General features: G+C 44.0%; 3 protein-coding genes across 3 annotated transcripts; 1 reads left to right on the top strand and 2 right to left on the bottom strand.

Annotated features, from left to right (window-relative positions):
* The first annotated feature begins 932 nt into the window (after positions 1 to 932).
* LOC109484377 (CUB and sushi domain-containing protein 1-like) lies at positions 933 to 13155 on the top strand. Its single transcript, XM_019787627.1, has 19 exons — positions 933 to 1162; positions 2186 to 2400; positions 3390 to 3525; positions 3780 to 3968; positions 4308 to 4436; positions 4730 to 4891; positions 5368 to 5553; positions 6035 to 6222; positions 6619 to 6769; positions 7116 to 7289; positions 7561 to 7743; positions 8282 to 8452; positions 8623 to 8757; positions 9108 to 9270; positions 9842 to 9944; positions 10161 to 10245; positions 10682 to 10939; positions 12341 to 12563; positions 12993 to 13155. The coding sequence occupies exons 1-19, from the start codon at positions 1111 to 1113 to the stop codon at positions 13153 to 13155; spliced, it is 3066 nt and encodes a 1021-aa protein (XP_019643186.1). The 5' UTR covers positions 933 to 1110.
* Positions 13156 to 13804: 649 nt separating this feature from the next.
* On the bottom strand, positions 13805 to 19730 carry LOC109484683 (repressed by EFG1 protein 1-like). Its single transcript, XM_019788032.1, has 8 exons — positions 19589 to 19730; positions 17589 to 17755; positions 16913 to 17075; positions 15979 to 16126; positions 15521 to 15654; positions 14797 to 15015; positions 14332 to 14409; positions 13805 to 14070 (listed from the first exon to the last, which is right to left on the bottom strand). Exons 2-8 carry the CDS (start codon positions 17751 to 17753, stop codon positions 13916 to 13918), a joined length of 1062 nt encoding a protein of 353 aa, XP_019643591.1. The 5' UTR covers positions 17754 to 17755; positions 19589 to 19730; the 3' UTR covers positions 13805 to 13915.
* A 207-nt stretch (positions 19731 to 19937) lies between these two features.
* Positions 19938 to 24359, bottom strand: LOC109484671 (probable hexose phosphate transport protein). The gene is given in 7 exon segments (XM_019788018.1): positions 19938 to 20831; positions 20833 to 21056; positions 21517 to 21625; positions 21962 to 22101; positions 22636 to 22777; positions 23354 to 23557; positions 24124 to 24359. Coding segments are annotated over 7 exon segments (1053 nt in total). The 5' UTR covers positions 24301 to 24359; the 3' UTR covers positions 19938 to 20774.
* Between the last annotated feature and the right edge of the window lie 2924 nt (positions 24360 to 27283).

Genomic DNA, 27283 nt, shown 5'->3' on the forward strand with positions numbered 1-27283 from the left:
TCAAAAGAGACAGTCACATTGCTGTTGCCTTTTACTTCATTTCATAACTTCTCCGTTCTGACATGAGACATATGAAAGAAAAGTTAAAAGTTTTTATACAGTTGGTGGGATAAATTATGTTCAGCGTCGGCGCGTTCTTTTAAGGAGTATGTCCATGGATCATTCGCCTCGTTCAAACAAGTTTCACTTGATATGGAAAGAATGTAGGATTTTATGAATGAACTTATATGGACATGTATCTATAAATGAGTGAGTCAATGAATGAATGAATGACTACAGGGCATTGCCTTCCGATCACAAGACGCTAGCATGACGCACATTTGCGCAAGGAAAACCTTTCTGATAAGAGAAGCACACATTCCTCATAGTCGATATACCGGATTGTTTAACGTTTTCTACATGGACAAATAAAACCCTTCCTGTTTCTGACCCTAGAATGCCGAGTATAGACTTGTAAGACGCACATTTATTTTTAGGACAACATATCTGTATATGGGATCCAAATACAAAGAAATAAAGTTCTGAGTATGCATCTAAGTAATTCTGTGTTAATTTCTTTTGACTATAATAGCTGTGGCATGCATGTCTGTGTTCTTTTGCTTTGAAAAGTTAATAAAAAGAACTTGGAAAAAATATCCTGCTGACGACACGTATCTGTAAAGAAGGTGTGTTCTACCGAAGGATGGTTAAATACGTATACCGGCTGGTTGAAACAATACAGATACAGATCTCCGGATATTGTAGTGTTTTCATGTGGGTTAGAACAAGTAGAACACCCACATACACCACACATGTACAGGTGTCCGCCCCCTAACTACTCTCACACGGTGTTAACTTAGAGCAGTCCACTGCGGTAAAAGGTAGGTTTGATGGTGTTCCATTGACTTTGACTTTCAATCTGATGATCTAGCAGTTTTCCACCATTTTCTTTTTGACGTCTATTTCATCACTTCTTACTTTTCTTTGCGCGTACAATGTTATTTTCTTTATCGTTCAGTGTTTTCTCCAACATTCGGCGCTGCTGACCTGTGTTATCAGGCCGACCGTGTGCAAAAGGACAAGGAGAGGACAGCCAACACATACGCACGTACGCCACATCTGTGGTAAAATATGGCGACGTTTCAAGTCTTCATTGTCCTTTTGTGTCTGGGCGTTTTGCCAGGTAAGACATTTTGTAGATCGGGTTTGTGGTGGCCGTGCTTGGTAAAGAATATTTGTGATCATAAACAGTTGAGAGAATGTAAAATTTTCATACGGTTTACAATGCATTAACATCAACTTTAACATACATAGTAGTGTATCCCTTGTGTTTTTTCCACAAAGCTACTTTGCGGCACAAAGAGGTTATGGTATATTAGGGAGTTAACCACAGTTCATCGATAGGAGTAGGGGTCCTTCCCTGTGTGAGTGGATCAAACCTTACAGTCCCGACTTAGTGTACAAAGCTGGAGTGTTACGCCTTATGGTGGTTTACCAGTTATGCGAACAAACAAAATATTTGAAATATATACGCGCCCACAAATTGCGTAATATTTGCAACTCGTGCAAGAATTTTGTAATACATGTAACATTGTGTAATATCTGCAGTCCCTCCCGAATACATACATGTACACGTACGCCATGCAATCATCTACGTCGACATATATGCATTTATATACTAACAGATATCCGCAAATTGGTGTTTGTGTGTGCTGTACATGCATTGCGTTTATGCATTTAATGAATGTGATATCCATATAACATATGGAAAGAACTAGTAATAATACGTATAACTCGCACAAGATTGTCATCAAGAATGAGAAAAAAATCCATCGCTACATGTACTGCTCAACCTTTTTGTCTGCTTGCTCAACGGAATTTGTTACATTTCAAGCTATGAATAAATTCAATTTCATTCTAGATGGTAATAACCCTTACTGTGTACGTACAGATATAATCAAATAATGTTTAGACCTTAGATAGTAGTATAGACCTTAGTGGTCTATGTTTAGACCTTAGTAGTACAAGTAATGTTTATACCTTAGTAGTATAAGTTGATTCATCTATTGTTTTGTACGTAGGTCAATTTTGTTGTACACACGTTTCTGTCTGTATAGTATGTTTACATGTAGTTACGGACCTTACGAAAGTCGCCCGTACATTTGTTGTGTCAATAAAGTTTGTCTGTAACGTTATGTGCTGACAGATGCAGCAGAATCATGCGGCGGCAACCTCATAGCCCGGGAGACGGCACAGTTCCTGGCGTCCCCGAACTACCCCAACTACCCCTACACGGACAACCTGAACTGTCACTGGACCATCCAGGCTCCGACTGACCACACCATCCTAGCTCAGGTCACCGACATGGACATCGAGTATGACGAAGGCTGCCCGTACGACTATCTACGGTTCTTAGAAAACGTAAGTTTGTAAATAAAGCAGCTAAGCAATGTTAAGGTTTACATGTTCAAAGGCTACATGTAGGTGTAACAGGTCGTCCGGTGTAATATAGTCAGATGCCGCCGCGCCGCGTGCCTGCGAAGCTGGTGTGTTATACCGGCTATACAGAGACAGATACAGAGACCTATACGCAGCAAACAGTACGTCCATTTGGTAAGACAATAAACCGAAGAGTATTCTAATGAAAATAAAACATGTTTCGGAGATGGTCATAGTTTTATCTTATATATTGACGAGTGAAAAAGGTGTTCTTTTTCATTTCTCCATGAACTTGTGCAAAGTTTATTTTCAAGGTCAGAAAATGTGCCTTGCTGGCGTGCAGTAGTAAGTTAAGCTACGGTCACAACCCGCCGTACGTGCTTCTGCGTGCTGTCTACGTGCAAAAACGTGGGCAAACGCAGGGCATCCGTGCGTGGTGAGTACCGCCTCCGTACGGAATCCTACGGATTTGGGAGCACGCTGACACGCCGTAGAACTTTAAGTGCATGTAAGAACTTTTTCTACGTGCGGTCTGCGGATTCACCACCCGTGCGTGCGAGTACGAGCGACGCGCGTGCCCCGTACGTGCCGTGCGGAAGAAGCACGTGTAAGTACGGCGTCCTTACGGTAAAGTTCCAATCGCACAGAGATTGTACGTTGTAAGCACGTACAACTCACTTACCACTTGCGCAACGTACGATGCACGCAACCGCTCACGACCAGACTTGGCGTGCAGGCCCCACTCTTACACTTTGTCCAACCGTGCGAGTGACGTGCGTAGACGCCACTCCTTCCCCACGTTTTCAGAAAAAACGTAGCAGACGTAGCCTCCCAAAAAACGTACGGAGAAAAAGCACGTACGGCGGGTTGTGACCGTAGCTTTAAAGAGCAAGGATCAGTGCGTAGATTCTTGCAGTTTAAAGCTATAGCTACGTACTTTAACAAGATGTCGATGCAATCCTTTCCCATAGGGTGTTTACAGCACCAAATACTGCGGCACCGGTAGCATTCCGGCCTTCGATACGTCAACCCCTCGCCTGGATGTCTACTTCACCACCGATAATTCCGTACAAGCAAGGGGCTTCCAAATCAGCTACAGGGCAGTCTGTGAGTGGAAAACTATTTCGGGAATGTCGGCATTGTTACAAACACCGTCCTATAGTTTAAGAAAAATGTCCAATTTAGGCAAAAAAAGGGTAGATGGTACTTCAATAAGTAACTAAGGAACGACATTCATTTAAATGTTTTAAATCATCTCAAAACGTTATGTCGTAGACCACATGCCGTCATTTTTGCAATGTTTCTACCTACTAAAAAAACATCGCTGTGGAGTATGTACATGTGTATCCTCTGGGTTTTAGCTGGCATAGGAAGGATCCGGCTTGCGGGAGGGTCTACTCCGAACAAGGGCCGAGTGGAGCTCCTGTCTGGCGGGTACTGGGGAACCATCTGCGACGATCTGTGGGACATCAATGACGCGCACGTCGTCTGTAGGATGCTGGGATACCACAGGGCACTGTCCGCGCATGGAGATGCCTTCTTTGGAGCAGGTGAACACTTGCATCATACTGGAAGTTAAGGACTAGGGTATATACTTCCGCGGAGATTGCAGAGCAGACGCATGACTTTAGCTTCAGCTATTCTGATGTTCATCCGTTTTTCTTATCAGCTACCTTCCTGCGACTGTTGGGAAGAGTACACAAGTTGATCATGAATACCAGGCTACTTCAGTGCCTACTGGTAGGCAGCTTGAGCACGTATACGTAGTCGTACAGTCAGCTACAAACCTTGCTTTGCTGGCTCCGTGTTTGGACAACAAGTAATCCTGACCCAAAACCTAAGTTTAAAATACCTCCTGTTACTGATCCGTATTCCACACTTTTCTGTAGGTACGGGAGACATTGTTCTAGACGACGTGCAGTGCACAGGAACCGAGGAGACGATATTCCGGTGTCCGGCAGCCACCAGCTCTGACTGTACCCACTCAGAAGACGCAGGCGTCATCTGCGACCCTTACAGTAAGTCTTCTCTTATAAGTCCCATATATTCAGCTGGTAAATATCCACAGTTATAAGTATACATTCGTAAAGCAGATGTTTACGGTAGTCAATGGATGGACAACATAGAAACGTATATAACCTCCTTGCTTTTACATTTACAGCAATTAAAACACGATCACGTTTCTGTTAAAAAAACTTATAGCTACAAACTGTCAATTCTAATAGCATTGACCAACAAGTAAACATCATACGATTGCTTGTGTTGGAATCCTCATATAATTGTTCGTAACTTTAAACTTGACCTCGAACAGTCCGCCCATGCGCTGACCTGCCAGACCCCGCCAACGGCCACGTGACGTATGACCAGGCGTACGCCCTATACCGCTGTGACCATGGGTACGAGATCTCAGGAACCCCCAATCGGACCTGCACGGAAAACGGCACCTGGGTCGGCCCAGAACCGTCCTGTAAACGTGAGTTTGCCGCCATAGATGTCTTGCGCCACAATAGGATTAATAGCTAGCGCCCCTGCTCGCTCCAGTTGTTACCGTCTTTGGTAAAAACGCTCGATAGACGTTGGCGAATTTCTGTCTTTTCTACGATGGCCCATAAAGACATTTGAAGTTTTTTTCGCGCCGGGCATTGTTAGTGCTTTCGCGCTTGTCTTTACGGGCCACGGTAGGTTTTTCTTTGTTTATGTACATGTATCTTCCCTCTCCCACATATCACATAGGTGTCAGCTGCCCGTTGACAATCTTTGGTAAAAGCGCTCGATAGAATTTCTGTCTTTTCTACGGTGGCACATAGCGACATTGCAAATGCTTTCGCGCCGGGCGCTGGTAGTGCTTTGGCGCCATGTCTATACGGGCCACAGTAGATTCCTTAGTATAGATATATTCCATCTCCTACATGTTATATCTTCAGTGTAGGCATCTTCCCTCTCCTATAGGTGTGAGCTGCCCGTTGCCTGATGACCTTCCCAACGGGTACTACACGTACACCGGGCTACTGTACATGGACACCATGACGTATAGCTGCGATCCCGGGTTCACCTACGGTCATCCAGACAACAAGGTTACGTTTGTTTGCGGTCCCGACAGAAAGTGGGACTACACCACCCTGCCAACCTGCACAGGTAAGCCTTTCTTGTGGCGTAGCATCGTTACAGCATTATGTGCCAGTTCTACGTGGAACAAAACAACTAAAGCTAAATACATCTATCGTTGTTGAGCATAAGGCCAGGCTATCCACGGCGCGCCGGCGGTCTGTTACTACGGTATTCTTTCCCATTGCTAGGCGCGTTCGAAAAAGTATCACGTTACAAGACGCATTATTTTTTTGTTAACTGTAGCCTCTACCATGCACCGCGGATAGCTGGAAAGTAGCAAAAATAGTATAAATTGGCCGAAATAAAGGATAGTGTATACCAGGGGAGTAAGCCGGCCAAAAAGGATCCAATTTGCGACCCTAGGATCTTCTCTGGCCGGCTGGTACTCTATCCTTTATTTCGGCCAATTTCTACTATTTTTCCAGTGATCCGCGGTGCCTGGTAGAGGCTAGCTATAGGCTATAGTTGATGTTTAATACCAAGCAAATATTGATTATGTTTGCTCCAGCCCTGTGTGGTAACGGCGACCTCCTGACAGACGACAGCGGAGTTCTGTACAGCCCAGGTTTCCCCGGGAACTACCAGGACCGCCAGCGGTGCACGTGGGTGCTGAAGCCCAGGGACAACCACCTCACTCTCTTCCGGCTCAACTTCCTGCAGACGGAACACTTTTACGATAAGCTAACTGTCTATGAGGCGCGTTTTTATTTAATACCGTGACAATCTCATGATAACGATACTTCCTCTCCTGTTAATTTTCTTGTCAATGATAAAAATGGCGCAGTTCCACTCTGTGAAGAGCAAAGGGGTGGTACCATCTCCACTTCTGTAGCCCTTGGGCCACACGATTGTGCAAGCAGTACAATAGGGGCTAGCCCGCTGGTAGTGTCGTGTGTTTGACCTCCCCCTACTCTTTCTCATAGATGCTGAGTGCAGTATGAACCATTTTAAAGTCTTTGGTATGACCTGGCCGGGGTTTGAACTCACGACCTCCAAGTTACAAATTAATTAAAGCGAGCATTCTACCCGAATGAACTATTTCAATGATGTAGTAGCTCCCAGTATCAAACTATTTTGTTCTGTGAACGCCAGGGCTCCAGTACCAGCGGTGACATCATTGTGACGTTGTCCGGGAGGTATCCGCCCGATGACGTGTTCTCGTCCAAGACGACAGACGATGTTTTCGTTGTCTGGGAAACCGACGCCACGGTCACTGACAGGGGCTTCAACCTCACATACTGGGGTCAGACATTTTTCTAACTCTGAGTTTTTAATTAAGTCAAATGGCATCCATTGTTAGTCTTTACATTATTGCTAATAGCTTCTCTTTATGTAGATCGTATAAGCCATGGTCATATCAGAATGCATTTTGTTCTAATGATACTGCAATTAGAATAGCTCTACATGTATATGATGAACACTATACCATTGCGTACCATCGCCTGTTCTTCCCTGGAATTGCAACCGCATCTAACCTTGATAACACCTGAAAACACCTACCCAAAAACACCGTTGGTCGTCAGCAATAGAAAGACAAGACTTCTCTGAAACTCACCATATCTGTGTGATATCCCCTTCTTTCTCCACAGCTTCTGACTGTCCCTTCCCTCCCTCCATCTCTAACGGAGTCAGCAGCTTCTCCGGCCAGCTGGCAGGTGCCACCCTGCAGTACACCTGCAGCCCCGGACACCTGCTGATCGGCGACGCCAACACCACCTGTGTGGAAGGCGTCGGCTGGTCCGCGCCGGTGCCAACCTGTCAAAGTACGATTCATTTACTATCATGAAAGTTCCTCTGTGTTGGTAGCTACATGTTTAAAACTTCAGATCTAACACAATAAAGTTCTCTCACCTAGAGTTTTCGACCAATCACTCTGGTCTTCCTCAGTAGACTGAGTGAGGCTTGTCACGTGGTTTCTTTGAAGTGTAACGTTAACACTGGGTCAGATGTATCTGGTAGACGATGTCGGCCCCCGTCGCGGTTGGGTGAAGGGTGATGGGCCTTGAACTTTGCTTACGATTCTTCCCTACCCAGTTGTCACCTGCCCCGCTCTGCCATCTCCGAGCCAATTGGTCGTCTCAGATCACGTGTGCATGACGTATGGCTGCTCGGCCTCGTTCTCGTGCTCGGTAGGGTTCGAGCTGACGCCGGCCAGCCCCAGTCAGACGGTGTGCCAGGCAGACGGGACGTGGAGCGGTCAGGAGCCGGCTTGTCAGGGTAAGCTGGGACCATGCTAAACTTTGTAGATCTTTGTATCCATAACGTTCTTCGATAAACATAGACCCAGTCTGGTGTGAGATGAAAAAAAAGAGAAAAGATGACAAAATAATCATAACAATTCGTGCTTATAAACCTGCCTTTCTGACAAGTCTCCAGTGTCACTGACGAAAGGTAGTGACGATGCTACCTGAAACGTCTGACCGCATATATCTAGTTGCTTGAGTACGAGTAACTGTTTTTGGCGACGCCTCAGGGGCGGAGCCATTGGTATAGTACTGCGATTGAGTTGAAAATATTTTAAGAATTCCACGAATGCATTCCCTAGGGAATTAAATTTTGTCACCAAGACAACTCAAGAACGGCTGAATGGATTGGTTTCATACTTGGTGGGTTGGTAGGGTGACTATATCTAGTAATGATGAGATTTTGGGCCCCCTAGTGGCTTCCCTTGGGACTGCAGCGGAACTTTTGGTCAAAATAGAATCACGTTGCCGAGGCGTTTTTAAACGCCGCTTTATTGCGTATATCATTACAGTGATCCACTGCCCCGCGCTGCAGCGCCCAGAGTACGGAAAGATCCTTGGGAACGAGACTGCCTGGGGTTCCGTTATTGGGTTCGAGTGTAAGTACGGCTTCAGCCAGGGCAGCGAATTCCGGACCTGCGAGGGAGCAGGCACGTGGTCCGGAAATGACGTCATCTGTAAGGGTAAGTCGCCAGAAAATCGCTAAATTTCTATTTCTGGAATATCTGCATATTTGTAAACTTTGAAAAATCTGAAGAAGATAGTTTACATCATAACTTTTTATTGAGAGGTGGATGAGCATTTAAAAACACTTTTGATACAGTTTTATGATGTTTATATGCCTCCAATGTAGACCCAATACAATGCGAGTTTGAAGCAGACTTCTGCAGTTACGAACAAGACAGGTCGGACGACTTCGACTGGACAAGAAACAACAGAGAAACTACCTCACCAGGCACAGGCCCCAGTAGTGGGTATGGGGACTTGGGTAAGGCTTGATAAGTATGATAACTAAGTATACGTACTGGACATTTGCTACCAAAAACTACAGATTCAAATAACTCAGCACGTCGCCAGAACGTACTGCGCCTGTGCGAAACCCTGAATTGTCACGGTTTTCGTTGGATTTTTGGTCAACGTTGCATCAGAATTTTGTCTGTTGCAGGCGATATCTTTTCGACATAACATTGGAAACTATTGACGGGATGTTAACCTTATATACGGGAATGAGACGTTCTGCCGAAGTGCTATGCACAATACATTGTGAGATTCGTGCAGGTACAGTATGTTCTGCCGACGTGCTACTCAAATCTAAGATAGACCGGATCCTTTTTCCAGACTACTACTACGCGTACATCGAGTCGTCTCCCCCGCACCGACCTGGTGACGTGGCCCGGCTCATCAGCCAGGAGTTCGAACCGGAGGGCTGTCCTCTGCTGGAGTTCCACTACCACATGTTCGGGGACAGCGTAGACACACTCAACGTGTACATAGAGACTAGGTAGGTTGGGCCACAGCAAGTAAATTTTATGGATGACATCCTCGGCAGACTCCAAATCTAATGCGTGCGGGTGAAAAAAACAAGGCGGGCCGAAAAAAAAAGGTTCCTACATTCTCAAATTTTGACTCAATAATTGTACAAATGGTTTTGAATCAGTGAGAACATCACATATACACAGCCAGCATCAAAGTAAAAAGCAAAACATTGAATCAGAGTATTTTCTTGTCTTCTGTCTTCATAGTTACCTGCCATTCAATTGAAGGACTTGTTACACTCATTATGTTTACCGAAGGAAAACATTGTTTTTACTCAATTTCCTCTTCTCCAAACACTAACCTCTGACCTGGCCAATGACATAATTTGTTGACATCTGTCACCATGGTGACTGGTGTTGGGTTACATAATGTTGCAAACTTCATGGTCTGCTCTGCTCCTGTCACCATATACTAGTAGTACATGTATGTGAATATGTTTGAGTAAAAATTAACAGGGCAGACCATGTCCGAAGGTAAACATTATGCATTTGCTTTGCAAATGTTCTCTAGTTCATTGAATCTGTCTGTTATTGAAGGACCAATAAGCTGGTAAGAGAGCTGGTGTGGGCCAGGAAAGGAGACCAGGGATCGGCCTGGCAGGAAGCACAGGTCTCGTTCCCTACAGAGGGGTATCATAAGGTACGTACGTACGTGCTATACGTAACGAAACCCTCTTGTGATTTCTATAACATGTAAAACATATAGTTCAGTACACAGAGGGCTTAATAGTGCACAGTTAGAGCTATGGAAATTACAAATAAAATCTGTATGACATATGATGTATAAACAAATTGCAGATATTGATAGGATGTTCAAAGGATATCTGAGGTAATAACTTCTGACCACTCTTTTCAGGTGATTTTCGAGGCGTTTGTGGGAGATTCACACACGGGTGACATCGCCATAGACGCCGTGCGGCTGATACAACAGGCGTGTGCAGGTAGGGACAGACTCATGATAGCATTTTCTCATACAGTATTACATATACAGAACCGCAGGAAGAACTGGGACATTGTGCAACAAGATAATAGAAAGCTTAGTAAGTAGTAAGCGATATATATTGCATCGTTGCTTTTGTCGAAGACAAATACTAACATAGTGTTTTTGTTCTCCAGGCTCAATCTTAATGATGAAGCAAATCACTACCTTAAGAAGGAATAGCTATCACGAGACAAAGTTCGTAATGAAATTGGAAACGTCATATCATTGTAGTCTCCACCAGACTGTTTTGCAGGCTGAATAAATACTAGTAGTAGGCATCGCCAAAAAGGATGTCAATTCCCCTGGCCACATAAATTCTTTTTTGGCCGATTTCTACTATTTATTTAGCCTGCAAAAGAGTCCGGTGGAAACTAATATCGTTATCTTTTTGGTAGAACCCACAACAGATCACCCGACGACAGCGGAGCCGAACCCCACCTTTCCCCCGACAGAATCGACCCCTAGCGTCACGACACAAACTGCAACTAATTCAGGGATGGCCAACGTAACCACCACTGCGCCTACAACCACCGCTGCACACCCCACTGTTAGTGTAGAGCCTGGAACAACTCTGATGACCACAGTCGATCCCACAACGATCACTACTGACCAACCGCTGACCACACTGCCGGCCACTCTGGTGCCCTTAACAGGTGGTTGCACCCCCCACCCCACCCCACACACACGCAGACACGAAACAAAACTTCCATATTAGCAATGAAAGCACAGATACATATCAAATAGCAAATCCAAGTGAATACTGAAATGCAACCCATGCGCTGTAAATATAGGACAATATGTACAAAAAATGCCAAAACGCTAGCAATTCCACCAAAACGGGCGATTGCCATGACGTCACAGCTAGCAAGTGGTAGGCGGGTGACGATTGGTTGATTTGCCTACCAATAATTTGCATATGTCTCTAAATAATTTGCATGTATATTATGTAAACAAAACCGCAATCACTCGTGTGATTGTAAAAATCATATTCTTATCCCATACTTCAGTCTTCTGTAAGGTAGATAAGTCTCATACCATGCTTGTTATTATATACTAAGTAGCTAGTAGATGTACGCTGGACCATATCCACAATATTGTGAAATAAGTTTATCACTACATCGATCAAAAAGAAGCAGAGCAAAAAGTCTAACAGTAATGTTCTGTCGATGTATTGCAGAAAATTTTTTTTTTTTTTTTATTCATCAAAACATACAGACATAACAAGGACAGTGTGACGCTGCACTCAAGTTAACAACTTATATTAACAGCGCCACACACAAAAGGGTACAATTAACATTTAAATATACAAAATTGACATGTGCGCCGTAGTCCCACCACCCCAAGACATTAAAATATTAAATTAAATGCTAACAGAGCTATTTGAAAGATAAGATTACATGGTAACCTCCTATATCTCATTGGCGGAAAAACATCCGCCAATCAGAGCTAGGAGGAGAATTTAGGCCCATTAACACTTACGTAGTATTTGGACTTCTATATCTAATTGACTGTTATAAACAGTCAAGCAGAGCTAGAAGCGCTTAGTATCTCCAATGTAAACCTGAGTGAGTTGCATCGTTTTAAAGTTGTACATAGAGGGTAACATTGAGGAGCCTCCAAGTGAGATTGATATTCCGCCTTGACTCGTGTGATTTCTGTAGAAAGTCTATTACGAATTTTACGATATAATTCCCAGTCAGTAGAATTGTTAGAAAATTTGGCAATTCTGTGCGACTTGTCGCGGGAGCGCATAAGTCGCCTTATTTTTGAAGACATCCAGGGTTTATCATTGAGCTTAATAACAATTGTTTTATGGGGGACGCAGCGACCTTTCGCCTCCAAGATAAGATCACATAATTTGTTACTGGCTTCGTCAACCGTCTCACACTTGTAAATGTCATTCCATGAGGGATCATTTGAAAAAGCAAGGAGAGAGTCATAATTGATATTTTTGTAGTCCCAAATGGTACGACTGTAAGGTTTAGGAACATAGAAAATTATTTCCCTTCTAGCTGGTGGTTTTCTAGTTCACTTACTTTCTCTTGTTCTTCTAGACTGCAGGGTGGACCAGTACGTTACCGGTGGCGGCATAGACATCATCAGCTCGCCTAACTACCCCGAACTCTACCCTCCCAACCTGGACTGTTGGTACGTCATCACCACAGATCCGGGGTACTCACTACAGGTCAACATCCTCAACTTTGACCTGGCGGACAGCCCGAATGACAACAACGTCACTTCCGGCGGATGTACCGGTGATTATTTGGAAGTCCATGCGTAAGTCGTGAAAATTATTACTTTTAGACTTATGATGTCTTTTGATGTAGTCTACTTGCTATAGTATAATCACGCCTGAAACTGCAAAGTTCTGTCCACTTTTGTTGCATACAAAAAGTCAAGAAATATTCCATCGCCCTCATACTAGTATTACATTTCAAAAGCGACACAAAATCATTCATACATGCATGGATATACTGTAAATTATACTGTTATCAATGATATTCTGTAGTTATAATTGTAGATTAGATTAACATTGTTGTGTTCTTGATTTGCTGCAAGGTATTGCCGTACTGAATGTACGATCGTCGAGCAATAAAGTTCACTACGCTCACTCGGCGGTTTATTCGGTGGTTCTTGCACCTGACCAGGGATTATCTCTCGGGGCTGTACATTAAACCTATATTCATTCATTCTCTGTATCTTCAGGCCGCTAGGAGCGCCGCCGTCTCAACGGTACTGCGGACAAGCGTTGTCTCCCGGCACGACATTTACCTCCGACTCCACGTTCGCCCTGCACTTGGCGACGGACGGAGCGAGCGCCTCGGGAGGGTTCAGCGCTCTCATCCGCAGTGTTCCCGCTTCGGCTTGAGGGAATTCCGGAAGCTCAAGTATCTTAGATGAACGGAAGGCAGGGGCGCTTAGCCTCTGCCAGGCTTCGGGAGGCGACTGGAAAGAGTAGAAATTGGCCAAATAAAAAGATAACATACCGAGGGAGTTGGTCCGCCATAAAAATGGCAAAATGTCGTCTCTAGATATACCCGAAGTGTGCGGCAAAATGTACTCTAAAGCGGACCAACTCCCTCGGCATGTTATCTCTCTCTCATAATTTGGCACATTTCAACGGCATTTGTACTCTTTCCAGCCGCCTCCCCAAGCCTGATAGAGGCTAAGGAGCGCTATGCTCTCTTCACTGGTATTACGCTACATACCATGTAGATCGTAGAATAAAAAAAGATCAACAAGGAGGATGTCCAGCATTTTTGTACAACCACAGCTAGTCCAGAAAAATACTTTATTAACCATAAAAGAAATCAAATGACAACATAGCACACAGTATATAAATCCAACCACAGTGCACAGTCCGGAAGCATCCAAGACCAAAAAAAAGCGGCTAATGACAACTTCACTTAGAACTACGAGTACAAATACATTTACGTCCCTACAACAAAGAAAGCTATGCCTTAAAACCTGCTAATGAGGCCACAGGCCTCTAGCCTGGAGTCCAGCCTTGTTGGCGGGTAGCGGATCTTGGGGAGTGGACTAAAGCTGACACGGCTGGACTCCAGGCTAACAGGCCTGCGTGGTTGAGATGACCAATCATACAGAGTAAAACACATTGTACAAAAATTCTACAATGGCTTGAAGACGTTTTCAGCGAACTCGTCCAACTTGTTGCCCACGGGGAGGTAGTTGGCGGTGACGTAAGTCCTGGTGCGGGTGTCGTCCTTCGCCCAGCCCACCCCCACCTCACGGGCAGACTTCCACACCAGCTGGGTGAAGTGTCCTGCAGAAGGCAACAACTTCTTGGTTAGAGTTGCAACCGACGATGTACAAACTAAAGGTTAAGTAACTTTACATGCACTCTACATATATATCTTTTCTTTCGAATCTTAATACACTAGATCTCTATAAGGACCCACTCGTAATGGCGACTTTAAAAGCTATTTTAAAGGCACAAAGTGCAGAATAAACATTGAAATCTCCAGAAAATGCCACATGCATGCAAGATACAATATGAAATATTCTGAAGAAAATGTTCGGTTACCTGTTCCTTCCTGGTGTCCACCTTGGTCAAAATTGTAGTGGTTGATCTCGTCGTACCACATGTCCACAACCTCGGCCGCTATTGATGAAAAAAAAACCGGGTCAGGGGCTTATCTCTCCATTTAGCTTTAACACAGTTTTTATTTATTCCAACATTTACCACACACACAAGACATGGTGACGGCACACTCAAGTTTATTCATATTTTTATGCCGCCACCAACACAGAGGACAAACGCATGAGCGGACAATAGACAATATACACTAGTACTCATTTTCACCTGAGTCAATTGATAAAAGTCGTGTTAAGTGCCTCTCCCAATATGAACGATTATTGTTCCCGAGTCTTATCATTATCATAATGTATGCAGATATATGTTCTTGTGTACTGGCATAAACATGAGATGTTAATGCATGTACGTGTACTTATACGTGTGTATGTTATCAATGTGTCTGTATCTGCTCACCCTTCGTCGGTCGGCCCCTCTTGCTGTACTTGTAGCCGATGTTCTCTCCGTACTCGTGGTTCCCGCTGTGCTTCAGCTGCCGGTCTTTTGCCATCGTTTCTGCCCACATCTGCGCATGCTCGGTCAGAGGGACGGGGTTCAGGGTCACGGGGTCACAGCCATGTTTGGCCCGGTAGTAGTTCTGCCGCTCGATCAGCTGTTCAACAAAGTTCGCCTCAGCTACAAGACAGAAATCAGCATGTAATGATTATTGAGAAATAAGCCCACCCCAGAGGCGTCGTCAAAAAGTTCAGGCACATTTACGAGAAATAGAAAAGATTACGAGTGATTTCAATGACCTGGGGAAGAAAGAAGAGAAGGAAGGATGGATGGAAGGAAGAAAGGAAGGAAGGGTGGATGGATGGAAGGAAGGATGGAAGGAAGGAAGGAAGGAAGGATGGAAGGAAGGGAGGATGGAAGGAAGGAAGGAAGGATGGAAGGGTGGATGGATGGAAGGAAGGATGGAAGGAAGGAAGGAAGGAAGGATGGAAGGAAGGGAGGATGGAAGGAAGGAAGGAAGGGTGGATGGATGGAAGGAAGGATGGAAGGAAGGAAGGAAGGAAGGAAGGAAGGAATACAATTTCAGGAGTTTCTGGGATGCTAAATGTGCCCTTGTATAGTATAGTACAATTACCATGCTATCCCCACAGTCTATCTTTGAGACCGGAGAACGTCGAGATTTTACCTTCCTTGACTTTCTCGTTGGTCCAGTCCGTGTCGTCTTCGTCATCCGAGGCAGCCTGACTCGGCTTCCCGTCCGCCGCCGTCCGACCAGTCGCGGGTTTGTTACCCCCAGCTACTGAGGGATTCCTCCCACTACTAGTGCCGTGCGGGAAAAACAAAGTCACTCAAAGCTATAAAGGTTGCTATTGTTACATATTGATGATATGGGTAACATTAACTAATGAGAAACGACATCATATCGTTCCCCTCGTGTCAGAAATTCTCTAGGTACAGCATATTATGATTGTCGAATTAGAATAAATCCTTATCTTGATGCAGTGCAATGACCCGCCCTTATATTTGAAGAGGATGAAAGAATTAAGGGTTTGTGACACAGACAAAACGACCAAATCGCTGCGTTAACAATAAATGTAACTTTACAGATTCGCCCTTTACTCAAATCTTGTGGGATCTACAAACCTTTCCGACGAGACGTTCTCCTGGAACTTGCCCATGATGTTACCCGGGGGTGAGTAGTTGACCACCACGATAATGTTCCCTCCGGCGTCCTTCGCCATTCCCAGTCCCAGCTCACGGCTGTCCCTCCAGACCACCTGTGTGAAATGGGCTGAAATCGCACAGAACAGTTAAAAATTACATAAGCATGCCGGAAGGATTACATTCAGCTCCAAGTAGAGGTTGGTATAATTTCTATTTCAGCCTAACAGGCCATGATTGCTTCCAAGAAATTTCTAAGGTGTACAGTTTCTCTGATCTATACCACAGCAGTGTGGTCAGAAGTCATTATGATCGATGAGATAGATAAGGCCATGTTGATTTGATTATATGGATGACATCCGCGCGCGCGTGAATTTTCGGCCGTTTCAAAAAAAAAAAAGTTTTCAACCATACTGTAAATCGTACAAAACAGTTGCAAAATGAGCAAAAATATACCGTAAGTTACAAAAAAAACCATACCAATGTCGTAGAATGCCAAAATCAAACGAAAAAAGACGAAATTGTAAAGAAATGAACTTGAAGACTAGATTATTCGCCAAACCATATTCCGTCCCATTTGTTCAACCCTCGTGACCACGTAGATTTCATAGTGAAAACAACTTTTTTTTTCAAAACTTTTTTTTTATTCGCACGCGCGCATTAATTTTGGGGTTCCCGGAGGATGTCATCCATATAATCAAATCAACATGGCCTAACGCCGCAATACTGTGGCTCTTAATTCTTTCACAGTACCAATGAATGCCGCTAGGGAAACTTTATCGTTTCTTTGATGAACCGAGATCTAATCATGTAAGAAACATCATAATTGGGCATTGGATTTTCTAATCATCCTGTTTACCAACACCAAAATTTGGCTTCTTCACGAGTCTTTTAGATAAATATCGCAGGCTCAGACCTGTTCCTTCCTGATGTCCGTTCTTGGTAAAGTCGTACTTGTTCTTCTCCTCGTACCAGGCGGTACACAGGGACTTGCCGGACAGGGGAGTCTTCCCTCCCGCCGGCTTCATGCCGAGGTTCTGGCCATGCGGGCTGTCGGGGTTGTACTCCAACTTACCGGTCTAGAAAGACAAGCACAGAAATCAGGTCTGATATGTCATGTTGTACATGTCTTCGTTGCAATATCGACGATTGACACTACCGAGGGTATAAGGTCACATTTGTATACCTGGTAGTGTAAAATGGCTGAATGAAATACCTTAATTATTGTAATGCTATGCTCTTACGAGTGCAGGTACTAGGTCATGGCAATTGAAACAATTCTAGGTACAATTTCAGTGATGTACATGTAAGAGTAACTATAATACTTTTGTCACAGATTGTAATATCACCATAAGACGCCGGCCGTTTCCCTTGTCAGGCATTTCTATGTACATGTTGTATAAGTAGGTGTGTGAAGTGCATCTAATCTCCAAGCAGATCCTAGGGTGGCAAAAGACAGTTATCAAATTGGCCAGACAGTATCCATTCGCCAGAGAGGAGCCATACGCCACCCTTGCCTCCCTAGAATCTCCTTGAAGATTAAACTGCATCCTAAAATCCCTTTCAATATTGCAGCTGAATCGGCCGGTTACCTGTGCGAGCTGCTCCGCCCACTCCTGTGCAGACTGGCAGAGCTGACTGCTGATCTTGAGCGGCTGGGCTCCGTGTCGGGATCGGTACTGGTTGTGCACGGACAGACACTCGTCCCGGAACGCGTTGTACTCTCTCTCGCCTAGCAACGACTTCGCGGACGGCATAGCTGGAAACATGACACTCATAAAAAAGGCTTATTGACTTATATAATGAATATACATGAGCGGGCCTAACTAATTAAGGATTGATGATGTTTAATACGGTTTAGGCTAGCCTCTAGCAGGCTTCGGGAGGCGGCTGGAAAAGTAGTTATCTCTCTATTTGGCCGATTTCTACTTTTCCGACCGTCTCCCGAAGCCTGGTAGAGGCCAGGTTTAGGCTACAGAGGACATGTTAACGTTCTAGGTTGCTTTTCGACGTGACTTTGTGGTTGTCCTTTTTTGCTTGAAGGTCCCTACTGGAACGGACAGTCAATGGCATTTCTTTGCATAATAAGCTAAAACCAAATCTTGTCACTTTTACTAGTACCTTCTAGCAGAGTACAAATGCGACGTAGGTGTGCCGTTCGGACGTGATAAAAAGCTTCGGATTTGGCAACATTATACCCACCATATACCAAGGATAGTGCGAATATTTGATTGTACGAGTACCAACGTTGCTTACCGTGTCGTGGCAGTTGAATAGACCACGCAGTGGTGTTCTGTACATGTGGTGAACTTTAACATGCCCTCGTAGGAGAGTGAACTACTAGTATATCATCCGACAAAATAACTATTTAAGTGACGCGTCAGGTCATTCATGTCAAGCGTTCTTGATCAAATTTATCCACATGATTGAATCCTGACCATTTAATGCTACAGTCCGTGAGCGATACACAATCGGCAACCTTTTGTAGCATTACGACAGAGATTATATTTGGCGAAAGAAATTGGCGGACAGAAATGCTCAGTCAATTAAAATTTCTGCGGTTTTGGCATCTACTATATAGAAATCAGTCAGAAAGCATTCGAAGCTTGATCTGATGCCAGGTTTCTTACAAGTGCGTATTTTTATTCCGTAACTAAGCCTTGTGAAGAACAAAACACACTGAATTCTACCAGAAGGTTTTGTTCCAAGTTGTTGAGCACAAGACCTGCACGTACAACAAATGCGAAGCACCGGTGTGAACATGATGTGAAAGTCATACCGTAATCCAGCTGGCTATGGTTACCTCTACACTAACCACCGTTCTAAAGCAGCACGTTAACTGTTTCGCTATCTTTAACAACCATGTAACGATTCAGTTTTTAGAGGACGATTCGGCAAATACAGATTCAAGCTTTCTGCCGGTTTCATGGTTAAAGAATAGCATTGTTCAACAGATAATAGCGTCCCTCACAGACTTAATCTCCCCCCAGGCAAATTTAACAGGACGCCGAGCATTTGAATTTCAATTATCATAACCCCTGACTTATCATAAACAATGACAACCGTCCCAATACTATTATTAGAGAGAAACGCAGCTCACGGGAGGTTACATGTGACTACAGGTATATTTGGTGCGAGATCAGACATAGTGGGAAAATCTGCGTTCTCACTATCAGTCCATGATCTAGAAATGCTAATCTTTTGGGCTTGAACTGCATATAGTCCAATAATGACCCTATCACGCATGGCACATGCAAACTAAAAATCCCCCTCTGAAATATGACATAGTGTTGCTGTAATTAAGACTTAACATGCAGAAAGGGGCACTTGTTTCTCAAGTACACAGCTAGTGCACGCTTTATCTTGTAACTAGAGAAGGAACCAACGCAAGCAACCACCTTCAACAACGTGAAATCTCCTAACAATATCCTGAGTTCAACCAAGGACAGACAGCTTGTCAAACAAGGTGGAATGACCTTGGTAAATTCTTTGAACACAACGTACAAACACTGACGTAGTGTAATGATTTCATGCAGATTTTTTACAACATAACAGCTGTCTTTATGAAGCTAATAACAGGCTAATACCTTACCTGACTCTAGACTTGGCTGGTTTCACCACTGCTGGTTAAACAGGAGTTTAGAATATAATGATAGCTGGGTCAGTGGGTGTGTACGCACTAACGCTCACACGCTACTGTGACGCAAGGGTCAAGGCCGCAGACAGCAACCAATGATAGAAAAATGATGTGGTTCAAGTCAGGTAATTTTACATAAATTATGCAATAGATGCCTGACAAGGTATGTATATTACTAGGGCCAGTATTTTAAGCATTGTTTATGGTACATGTATATATCTAGAGTGGACTAATACTCTAGCTATCTGACATCTTTCACACCACAGTCATTCCTCAGTAAGACAGCCGGAGCACCATAGGTCCTGTTTATTGATCCTGTTATGCATTGTTCATGGTTAATTGCTTCTTTTCCTGAGACAAAATTTACAAAATCAACTATTCTCGGGCCATGTACATATAACGTTACATCTGTATAACAGGTCATGAAAAAGCCCATAGATGTGCCAAACATACTTGACTATGAAAGAAACCATGTTAGTGGAGTATCTCACAAACGTAGCAACACATATGTATATGCAACAATGATAACAGGTAGTAATGGTATCCAGTATTAGATTATACTGCTGCATGGTCCCTGATACAGGGGTGGACAGCAGTCAGCTAGTCTTCACACCACTTTTCTATGTGGCTCTATGCTAGTGAGGTATTCAATGATAATATCATATTTTATTTCTAGAATCATCTTTTTACATATTGCGTGCTCACCTGATTTCCACCATGATTGCTTTCAAAATGTACTCATTCTTTGTTGGAATGATCTACAGTGATTTCCTTCCATACAAAAGTATAATTTCAACTGCAGTGCCCTGATATGCCATCTTTTGTTATGGTCAAAAAAAAAAAAGGAATGTACAAATTAATCCAAAATCACCTGTTCATAGAAAATATTGTAACTCTTCTCTGATCCTGCATCACGTTGCATAACGTGAAGACAAGAGCAAAGCCAAGGACACAAGTCCCGCTACCGCACAGCCGAACTGGACGGCAAACAAGTCCTTCCATGCGAACGAGCCCATGAGATTGTCCATAATCACGGCAGCCAGCGACCCCAAACAGTCCAGGATCCCTGTCACTGTGGGCGTGTGGCGCTTTCCCCCAAACGACATGTAGAATATCGTGATCGGGAGAAAGAACGGCATCGTCACGGAAAAGCCGAGAAGGAACGCAATAATGACAGCGAGCTTGATGTCCAAGTCTTTGTATCGCCACAGCGTTCCTATACAGGCCACGGTGATGACCAGGAACGTGGAGATCATGATGCACTTCTCCTGCCGACGCAGCCTGTCGTACAGAACGCCGCCGATGACCAGCGAGACGATGGCCCCGGCGGGAGACAGAGCTGCGGCCTGAGCAGCCTCGCCTGGCGTGAGCTGGAGAACTTCCTTAAAGTACAGCGGCATGAAGATCTGAAGCTCAAATACTCCTGGAGAAACAAAACAAACGTTTTTTTTTTAGATCTGCTTTGTTTGACACAGAAAACAACAGCCAATGACTGTTAAAATTACAAGTTATCTTATACAGATATCTTATGAAGATCTGAAGTTCAAAGACTCCTGGAGAACCAAACCAACGTTAGGCAAGTTAGATCTGCTTTGTTGACACATAATGATGGTTAGAATTTATCTACAACCAGTAGAAGTTATCTTCAAAAGTACACCGTAATTGGAACTGTCTGCTCTATAGTTGTACCTGCACAAATTGGTGTACATGTATAACTATTACTGTTGACCAAGATTTAAGCTCAAGCTATCACTCCTTTCTGACTTATGGTCAAATCAAGCCTTGTTGTTCCATTGATACTGTACAAATGATGGACATGCATATTAGCCCAGTAAAAGAAAACTCCTGTATCCAAAAAGAGTCTCTTTTTTCATGATTCCCACCTGACAGAGCCATGGACGCCACAGCCACCACCCAGAAGGCTGGAGTCTCCATCATGTACACCAGGGCTTGTCTCAGACTCAGCTTGTCCATGGGGTGGTCCACCGGTTTCTATTGAGGAAAAGGGATGGGACTCTTTTACAATGGTGATGCACAGACAATCAAAGAAAACATGGTTTATAGAAAATGGACAATAGATAATGTATATAGAGAGTATTAGCACTATACGGCTGTACTACATCTGGGTCACACTATGCACTTGTGGAACAGGTGGATTTTCAGATACCCACAGGAATGAAAAGAGCATGACAATACTAAAATACTAACAAACTTTTGATTTCAAAAATTGTATCAGATATTACAGTTTCACCACCTCCAAACAAAATTTTCTTCTTGTGTGCCTCTAAGAACAACAACATTGAATTCAAAGAATTATGTTCATTTCACCTTCTCAGGTGATTCTGCCTCCCGTGCGGCCGGCGCCAGCCCAAGTTTACTGGGCGACTCGTACAGGAGGAACTGTTTCAGGCACACGATCATCACCATGGCAACGGCAGGGATGGTCACTACGGTCCTCCAATGGAGACCTGGCAGGAAAAAGACAAAAACTGTCACGTCCATACTGAAACAATGAACTTTGCTGCTCAATACTCATTCAGGGTGCAATGTATGGCAACTATTATCTTATAAGAATACTATGTGACTGATCTATTCTACATATTAGAGGATGAAACTAAAGGCTAGAAATGAAAATACAAGAGACAATTTATGCTTTTCTACCGATGTACTTGATTGCTGTATGTGCATGTGCATACTCATCTTAGTAATATGGTGATGAGTTATCTTCATCTCCACCCTTCTTCCCTGGTTTAAACTCTATAACATGTCTAGAAACACCACCAAAACAACATGGTGACACTATTCCTGTTGCTTACCCTTGTTAACCTCCATGCAGATCTTTTGGTGGCTGCAAAAGACAGTATCAAATTGGCCAGGCAGTATCCATTAGCCAGACAGTATCCATTGGGCTTCGGTGGCTACTGCCTTGCCACCATATGATCTACTTGGAGATTACCAAAAGGCTAGCTCAGCAGGAAGTAGGTTAAGGAGAGACATCTCACCCCTGGACAGCATGGATCCGATGAGGACCGTCGCGATGACGCTCCCTGCCTGGAACCCGATGGACATCCCGCCCAGAACCTTCCCATAATCCTGCTTGTCAAACCAGGCAGACAGCAGCTTGGTGACGGCCGGCCAGATCGCCTGGGGGGAGGCAAGACTTCAGACCTGTAGCACTGGGCTTTGTGTATATATTATTATTATTATATTATATCCCTTGACTGAAGACGGTATCAAGGTATCAAGGGAAGATCGGAGAGGAGGAAGAAGGGTCTTCATTTAAGGATAAGAAGGGGCTTTGTGTAGGGGGAGGATAGTAGGGGAGGAACAAAAGCTTTGTGTAGGGGGAGGATAGTAGAGGTAGAAGGGTTTGTTTTTTGATGTAATGTAAGAAACAGGAGGAGACAGTAAAAACCCCACTGGTCCCGGGCCGGGGTTCGAACCCACAACCTCCCGGGCCCCAGTCAGACACTCTAACCGCTCGGCCGAAAAGGTCTAAACCCGTTTGCAGGATCTGTTGGTAGCGCCTATAAACCCCCCACTGTTACAGTAAGAAGGATAGGAAGAAGAGATATCTAAAACAGTATAGTAGATGTACCGGCATCCCTTGACTTATGTTGACTCTACCAGTTCGATTTGAAATGTAATAGGAAGGTGTCTGTCTCCCGAGAAATCCAGGAAAACTCATCAAGCAAGTGAAATAAAACTCTACAAACTCACAGTGAAAAGTTTCAGTAGCATGTAAGAGCCGATCAGCATAGAGGCGACGTACACCCTGGCGTAGGCCACGGCGAAGAACGCCACCAGCAGTAGAGACACGGTCAGAACTCTGGTCCCTCCGAACGATTCCGAGGCTATGCCACACAGGATTTTGCCCACGATGAATGCACCGTTTCCGCAGGCCAGCATGGTCCCCGCTGTACGCTGTAAATGTTGTGACGATTGCTTACATCAATTTACATGTATCGATAAAATATAAGATATTAATCTAAAGGTCACCAGAAATAACTCTTGAAACAAAATTGACAGCAATTTGCTATTTATTTACATACTTTTATATCCTTGCTGTGAACTTCTGCTTCAACTTCTACGGTACAAAAGCACCACCTCTCGACTGTTTTCATAAGACAGGTAGCACAGGGAGGGATATTATATTAAAGATGCACTGGAGTAGTGGTATGTCCATGTGGCAAGTACACATGGATTTGTTTATGAATGTCAACTGTTCTGGTTGTTAGGGATGCATACATGCCTAGTTTCAAAGGTTGGGTGCCACGTCAAGTGCACTATGGCCCCATGTGTAACCTCCTTAGGTTAATACATTCCATATGGACCAGTGTTTCAAAACTGAATACTGTCTAAACGTTATGTGATCTAGTAGCGTTACATGTCGTACGTTACGGTAAATGGGTATTATCTATAACATCTTCAAAGGTTTGTTACACAGGTGTGTTTGGCAGAATGACTCCCTTCCTGGATATCGGCCTCACCTTGTCGAACTGGATGGTTTTGTCCTGCATCATGGCGGGCATAACAGCTTCTGTTGCCGTGCGGCAGAAGACGCTTCCCCAGTACCCCAGGAACAGCCCCAGGAAGGCGAGCCACTGCCAGCGACGCTTCGACAAGCCAGAAACAACCTGGGCTTTCGGGGAGGTTGACCCTGCCATGGCGTCGCTGTTTAGGCAAGGACTATTATAAACAGTAAATCTCCTTCCGTGATACACTCATTCATCCCAGGTACTGCCACGTCTGGCTACATATTCACTGCACTTTGGACGTAAACTGCCAGGCGACGCTTTCAGTCTGCTGGCATCGATGAACTGCACTTTGTATAGAACTGCCAGGCGGCGCTTTTAGACCATGCTTTCGATCCTATGAGTGCCCGATGCGGTTTCACGAGATGGTGTGACGGTAACTTTACTGCTAACATTTTACATGAAATGACTGTTTGATACACTGATTATGAATCTCGTTTTCGTCCTGTTCGTTCACCGATGATTTCTAAAACTTTTGTCCAAATCATAAGTTGAGTGATTTGAGTGAAGTGACATTTTTGTCACCATGACCTTCAGCTGTTGAGGATGGGGGCGTGGCGCAACAGTTTTGTTTCATTGTTCTCTTTTGCGGTTTTAAACTGACAAATTAAGTGCAGCTTCACAAAGTCTGGAAGGTAAGTTTTAACATGAACAACTTATACCCTTGATTGGCGTTACAGGAAATGAATTAAACGTTCCTAATGGTTACAGAAACACACAAACTTGAAGAATTCGAAGTAATGGAGGGAGCTGCCATTCATGTTACTGACCTGTACTATGTAAGTTGAGTAATTGTTAACCATTACTCAACTTACATAGTGTTTTCTTCCCTAAATACCTGCTTACAAAAGCTTCTCTTCAATTTCTGCACACTCTGTACTTCCTATGTTATCCCATAAAGAACATTCATTGAATTCAATATCTCACCCCTTTTGTCCTAGGACAATACTACAGGGAATAGGAGGTTCTTTAACTTTAGATCCCTTGACTGTTGACAAAACACTTGTCTGTAAGTCCACTTGAGAAGTACTGTAATCTCCATAATCACTCTCCTACCTCTGTCTGACCACCAGTCAAAAGCGTGACCATCCGACATGATTACATTTGCATAATTCTATTATATTTCCTGTGTCCATTAGGGCACCGCGGGCTTTTGTTAGGGCTGCCCAGACTGACCACTGTTTGAAGGGTCAGCTATTGAGTACACGCTGCGTTTGTGCTGGGCTGGACAAGCCTGACTCCGGCCGACCTGGACTCCATTGTTCTCACGTTGGCTCACTGTTCACGCTGGTTTACAAGACTGGTGAGTTTGCCGTCATCTTTTCCCTCTTTGACTTTGTGAATCCTTGTAGCCTCTACCAGGCTTCGGGAGGTGGCTGGAAAGAGTAGAAATTGGCCAGATAGAGAGAGTTTAATAGCAAAATGTACTCTCTAGCAGACCAACTCCCCTGGCATATTATCTCTCTATTTGGTCAATTTCTACTCTTTCCAGCCGCCTCCCAAAGCATGGTAGAGACTAGACTCCTTGCATAATCAACATCAGTAATGTTAAGATATTTTTGTTCTATCTAATGTACATGTATAACATAATATTTTTGTTCACCGACATCAACTTACTGTTTTTTTATAATCTAATTTTCTAGTCAATGGCTAAAAATTACAGGGGAAACTACAATTATGTGTGTGTACTATGTTATCTTACAGCATATATTACAATTTGTGACAGATATAGAAATGTGTTACTTTAATTTCATGTGTCTTCTGGTATGATATTTGTATGGCCTTGTCACTGTTTGATGTCCTTCATCATTTTCAATTTTTCTTTTTATGGGTACTTATTACAAAACATTTTGTTTGTAGTCTTCCTAAAATCTCTATATAGCTTGTCAGACCATGGAGGTAAAAAAGAGATGGTCAGACCAACCCAGATTAGAGGTTAGAGGGGGAGAAAGTTACTTTTGGTAATTGATTTTCATGATAGTGATTTACTCCTGGCTCATTGAGATGTGTGCATTCACTTCTTTTCTATGGCATAGAATAGAAAGCAAACAAAGACACGGCATGCAAAAAATGTCTTCTACCTAAGAAAAATATAGCCACATGGACTACCTGCTAGAATATCATAAACTTTTTTTTGTCAAATTGTGTGTAAAACATGTTTCCTGCATTTTTCTGGAAGTTTGAATCAGCAACTTTCCCCACGTAAACCCAGTCAGGTGTCAGCAGAGACAGAAGACCCATGGGGGATGACCATATTTGGAAGTACATTGTTGGGTAGCATGTAATCAGGCCACCGCCACTGCCCCAGGGAAAAGAAGGGACACTGTCATTGGGTCATCACTTCCGCACGGCTCTGACAGTCAGAGGGACTCTCCTGCGTTTTGTTGTTTTGGCTAAGACTTCCCTGGCTGGTTAAGTGTTGGCTGCACATTTGGGGTAAGACAAATTCTTCTACTGACGGGGAACTATAGTTAGTTGAAAAGTGTTGTTTTAATATGTCGCAAAGGGAATTTAAATGGGCCTTCATTTGGTAGGTAGACTGGCATGTGCTTCTGACTGCTTGGCAGTTAAGGCCCGATTTAGACTAGAAACGCTTAAGGGGTTTTGGCCAGGGAAACGTTTCGGAACGGTTAACCGTTCCCGGTCTAAAGAGGAAAAAACGGTTTGTTATGGGTTTTCGCGGACCGTTTCCGAAAACCACCTCCATCGTGGTTTTCGACCGTTTCAGAACCCTTCAGCGGGGGGCCCGAAACGCTTTTAGCTAGGTCTAAAGTCAAAGGGTTTCTTGAAACGGTAAACCAGGTCACGTGTCATATGCTAATCACGTGCTAATAGGCTCGCGCGCGTCCATTTTCTGGTAGATTCGCGCCATATTCGATTGTGTCCATTTTCGCCATTTTATATCGTGTATTTCTCGAATTTTCATCATCCTTTACGTCTGGAGGGATGGCAGAAGGCCAGGGGAGGGTCTGGACCCAAGAAGAGACCCGCTGCTTGATCAGCTTGTGGGCCGATCAAACTATACAATCCCGCTTGGAGACCTCGCGTAATAGGGAGGGCATACAGATGTTTGTGGACGGGCTGGCGGCTGAGGGTTATTTACGCACCCCAAAGC

Source organism: Branchiostoma belcheri, unplaced genomic scaffold (assembly GCF_001625305.1).
Source record: "Branchiostoma belcheri isolate BF01 breed outbred unplaced genomic scaffold, Haploidv18h27 scaffold7, whole genome shotgun sequence".
NCBI classification, from domain to species: domain Eukaryota; kingdom Metazoa; phylum Chordata; class Leptocardii; order Amphioxiformes; family Branchiostomatidae; genus Branchiostoma; species Branchiostoma belcheri.